The sequence below is a fragment of the Penaeus monodon genome, chromosome 14 (assembly GCF_015228065.2).
Source record: "Penaeus monodon isolate SGIC_2016 chromosome 14, NSTDA_Pmon_1, whole genome shotgun sequence".
Classification (NCBI taxonomy): Eukaryota; Metazoa; Arthropoda; class Malacostraca; order Decapoda; family Penaeidae; genus Penaeus; species Penaeus monodon.
Genome location: NC_051399.1, coordinates 25,198,567 through 25,203,566, shown reverse-complemented (window position 1 = coordinate 25,203,566; position 5,000 = coordinate 25,198,567). Strand labels below are relative to the sequence as shown.

At 54.2% G+C, this 5,000-nt stretch overlaps 1 protein-coding gene across 2 annotated transcripts in view; it reads right to left on the bottom strand.

Moving 5' to 3' along the window:
- LOC119581010 (nascent polypeptide-associated complex subunit alpha, muscle-specific form-like) overlaps positions 1-5,000 on the bottom strand; it is a 202,941-nt gene that overhangs the window by 19,713 nt on the left and 178,228 nt on the right. For both annotated transcript variants that reach the window (XM_037929274.1, XM_037929273.1), the window contains one exon: positions 1-1,192. This exon is cut by the window's left edge and continues 19 nt beyond it. In XM_037929274.1, coding sequence (XP_037785202.1) covers positions 1-1,187 — 1,187 coding nt within the window. In that variant the 5' untranslated portion in view covers positions 1,188-1,192. The remainder of the gene's footprint in view (positions 1,193-5,000) is intronic.

The window sequence follows — 5,000 nt, the reverse complement described above, 5'->3', positions numbered from 1 at the left end:
AAGGTGAAGGTGATGGTGGAGGTGCCTGGCCGGCCGGGGCTGCTGCAGATGGCGGCCACCGTCGACGGGTCCAGCTTGAGGTCGTCCGCCGCGCGCGCCGCCTCCAGGAAGTCCTTGGTCTCGAGCTCTTCGACGCGCCGCACCGTCGTGCCCACCGTGACGAGGGCGCCGCGGGCAAAGTGGGCGTGGTACGGCGAGGCGGGGCGCGGCTCTTCGGGCGGCGTCACGGCAGGGGCGGCGGTGGGCGCGGGCGCCGAGGCCGAGGCGACGGGCCCTGACGCGGGAGGGCGGGGCAGCGGAGGGCCCGGCGCGGGCGGCAGCGCTGAGGGAGGGGGCCCCGTCCCCGGCACCGGGGGGCCCGATGCCGCCAGGGCCGAGTGCCCCCTGTGGCCGGCGCGCGGGGACCTCGGCGCCGGCATCGGGAAAGCGGAGGCGCCCGCGCGGCGCTTGGGGCTCGGCTCCCCGTGCGGCCCCCGCGGGGAGGGCTCCCCCGGGGGCACGCCGGGGCTCACGGGCAACGTCAGGTCCGGCGGCCGCGGCCGCATCTTCCCTGGCGGCGGCGGCGGCGGCACGTCCCTAAGGTCCCTGGGGTCCCGAGGGTCCCTGGGGTCGGGGTGAAGTCCGCGCAGGGGCGGCGGCGCCAGGGGCCGCATGAGGGGCGGGGCCGCCGACACGGCCGTGGGCCTCTCGAGGGGCGGCCGCGGGTCCAGCGGCGGGTAGGGGCGGGGCGCGTGGCGGGGGTAGTCGCGCAGGAAGTGGCCGGCGGCGCCCGGGGGCAGGAACGGGTGCGGGTAGTAGCCCGCGGGGCGGTGCGCCAGGCTAGGGTAGTGAGGGTAGTAGTCGGGCAGGGAGGGGGCGGGGGCCTGCGGGTAGGGCAGGTGGTCGCTGGGGCGCGCGGGCGTGATGTGGGCGACCTCGGCCAGCCAGGGCGCCGTGAAGGGCTGCAGGTGGTGCGCGTGCGCGTGCGGCCCGAGCGCCCCGCCGGAGCTGCCCTCCTTCTCGCTCAGACTGTTCTTGTTGTGGTCGTAGGCCCCGGCGACGCCCATGCCCGCCTTGTACACGCCCACGTCCGACTTGTACGTGGGCGCGGGGTTCGGGTCAGGCAGGCCCAGGGTCGGTACGCGGGCGGCGGGCAGCAGACGGCCGCCCTCACCCATCTCGCGGCTGTAGGTGGGCGTCACAATCATGCCTCCTGGAACGAGAGAGAACGGAGTGAGTGGGCGGGACGCGACAGGATCCGCGCGTTACTTCCCTATGAAAACGCCAGAGATTAACCGTCTCATGAATAAACTCATGGGAAACTCACCGCCAGAGTGGCACGTATTTACATATATGCATGAACCAATTATCATCGCCCATCGCTAGTATGTACATTCTAGGTACTTGACACCATTCATTTACTTCCTTATACAAAATACCTGTCTTATACCTCTCTTTTCTTACTTGTTTAATCTCGCATGTCTTTCTACCAGTGTACACACATACACACACGTGAATGTGTCTTTTTTATATACATATTTTTACATATACACATATAAATATTGTTAACAAGACCGAATGGTACGTTTCACACCTCTGTCCCCAGCAGCTGCCTTTAATCCTTGGGCAGACGCGGGTGCATGCTCTGCTTTCTCTTTTGGCACTTCTACAACGTAAGTAAGCATCCGCCCTCGAAGGGAGCCGCCGCATAAAAGGACACGTTCATAAGACACGGGGGGGAGAGACACGGCGGACAGGCCAAGCCACACAGGGTCCAGCTCCACCACCTCGTCCTCGACCCGGGGACATGGGGTCTCTTGGGGGTCACATCTACCTTCAACAATAAACCATCAGGCTAAGACCCCTTTCATTCACCTGGACTATGGCCACTCTCTCTCGAGCGGTGCTCATGAAACTCTCTCGTCGTTGACACATATACATACATACATACATACATGCATACATACATACATACATACATGCATACATACATATATATATATATATAATATAGATGTATATATATATTAGTATAAGATATATATATATATATATAGATATATATATATATATATATATATGTACATATATTTCCTAGAGCTAATCTCCGTTCGATCCTCACCTCGCCGCCTGGCCCCACCCAACTACCTGTGCTAGTTTTCCTTTACCCGGAAAAGAAACCAAATGCCACCCCCCCCCCCCCCCGGTGAGGTCAAGAAACATAGCCTCGAAAATTTCCCCCCGCTCCTCTTCTTTCATTTACTGGGTTTTCCGGCAAGTCGAACGAAAACAGTAACAACAGCAGTAAAGTAAATTAAAGTAAATGTCCGGGTGTTGTGCCAGAAGCCCGAAATACTAATATCTACTTTCTTACTTCTCTGTCAATTTACTTGCAAGATGCCACAGTTAAGTTCGCTATGTTGCTATTTGAATGCACGTTTGGGAGAGACAAAATATTAATGATAAGGAATATAATTAATACTAAAGAATAATATTAATAATGGAGAATAACATTGATTAAAAAATAACATTAATAATATGGAAAACATTAATAATTGGGAAAACATGAATAATAAAAAATAAGAATAATAAAAAATAGCATTAATAACAAAAAAATACATTAATAACAAACAGTAACATTGACGATAAAGAGTAACATTAATAATAACAAATGATATTAACACTATTGGCAAACATGGTTTATGAGTTAGGGTGAAAATTCAGCATAAAATTTGTATTTGTATTCAGCGAAATTTCAGCTGTCTTTTTTTTTTTTTTTTTTTTTTTTGCCATTGCAGTTGCATTCTCCTTTGGCTTTCTCAATTTTCGTGCATCAGCAATTCTTCAGTCGCTAAGGATATTCTCTTTTTTTCTCTTCACTTTTCTCTTTGTGATATGATTTTAGTCTTTTTCTTTCTTTCTTTCTCTAAATCTTTATTTGGCTCTTTTCATCTTCTCTTTTCTCTTTATTCATCTCTTTCTCTCTTTCTTACTTTCTTATCCTCTCTCTGTCTCTGTCACTTTCTTTTCCTTTTTTCTTCTTTCTTTTTTTTATTCTTTTTCTTTTTCTCTTTCTCTCTCTCTCTCTCTCTCTCTCTCTCTCTCTCTCTCTCTCTCTCTCCCTCTCTCTCTCCCTCTCTCTCTCTCTCTCTTTCGCCCTCTCTCTCTCCTTCTCTCTCTCCCTCTCTTTCTCTTTCTCTCTCTCTCTCTCTCTCTCTCTCCCTCTCTCCCTCTCTGTCTCTGTCTCTCTCTCTTTCTCTTCTCATTTATTCGTTACGCTCCTTCTTTCTCCCTCCCACTGGCTCCTTCATTTCACCTTGCGGACCTTCTTATCACTCACTTCCTCTTGTTATCAGCTCGCTCTGCCTCTGCCCCTCCCCCCTTCCTCCTTTCCCTCTTACCAAACCCCTCCCCACCTACCTTATCCTCACCCTACCCCTTTCCTTCGCCCCACCCCCTTCCTCTCCCTCCTCCACTCCCCTCTCCTTCCTGCATCGCCATTGCCCTCCTTCGACCCTCCCCTTCCTCCCCCCTCCCTCCCTTCGCCCCCTCTCCTTTATCCCCTCCCTTCCTGCAACCCTCCTCCCCCTCCTTCAACCGCTCCATCCCCCTCCCCTTCCTTCCCCTTCTTCCCCTCCCTTCTTTCCCTCCTTCAACCGCCCTCCCCTCCTTCCCCTCCACCCCTTGCCCCTCCCTCCCCTCCCCCCGACCCAAGATAGGAGCGACGCCAGGTAAGTTTATTGTCCTTCGGTCTTGTTTGTTGCTCTTTCCTCCCTCCGAGCTCCTTGGCTGGGTCTTGTGTCGAGCTCCTGTGGCAAGGTGAAGGAGGAGGAGGATGGTGGTGGAGGTGGATGGTGGGGGGGGAGGATGGTGGAGGAGGGAGGATGGTGGAGGAGGAGGATGGTGGGGGGGAGGATGGTGGGGGGGGAGGATGGTGGGGGGGAGGATGGTGGAGGAGGAGGATGGTGGAGGAGGTGGATGGTGGAGGGGGAGGATGTGGGGGGGAGGATGGTGGAGGGAGGAGGCTGGTGGAGGAGGAGGATGGTGGGGGGGAGGATGGTGGAGGAGGAGGATGGTGGAGGGGGAGGTGGTGGTGAAGGAGGAAGGAGGAAGAGGTTGGTGGTGGAGAGGAAGGAGGACGAGGAAGGAGGAGGAGGATGGTGGAGGAGGTAGAGGAGGAGGAGGAGGAGGAAGATGAAAGTAGGGATAAAAGAAAGGAGAGATGAAAAAATATTGAGGGAAAAGGTAGGAGGGAGGGCAGGAAGAAGGGAAGCAGGGATGGAGGGAGGGAGAGAGGGAGGGAACAAAGAGGTGGAGGGAAGGTAGTGAAGGGGACGAGGAAGGGAAGGACGAATGAGAGAGAGAGAGAGAGAGAGAGAGAGAGAGAGAGAGAGAGAGAGAGAGAGGAGAGAGAGGGAGACGAGAGAAGAGAGAGAGAGAGAGCGATATAGAGAGAGAGAGAGAGAGAGAGAGAGGAACGAGAGAGAGAGGAAGAGAGCCCGAGATGAGAAGAGAGAGAGAGAGAGAGCAGAAAGACACAGAGAGACAGAGAAACACAAAGACAGAGTGAGAGGAAGCCAGCGAGAGAAAGAGCGAGACAGAGAGAGAGAGATGAAATATGCATCATAAATAATTACACACTCTAGGATCTATATGATACCTGTCGGAGGAACAGCCTCCAGAGCCATCCCACACTTGTCCAAGTATCACTCAAACCTTCTCCTTGTCTCTCCCCTTCACCCCTTCCCCTTGTCCCTCCCCTTCACCCCTTCTCCCCTCACTTCCTTCCCCTCTCTAAACGCTCTAACTTAACTCCAACTTGGAGAACTTTCAACTTTAAAGTAACTTCCTCGCTGACGCACTTCCTAACCTGTCTACCTGGATAACTTCCTTTTGATTAAAACCAGAATCTAAATGACGTCATCCCGTAAGACTCTGCTTCCCGCCCCCCTTCCCCGGGTACCCCCCTTCCCCCTCTCCCTCGACACCTGTGATGGAGACACGGGAGGTAGGCGAAGTAA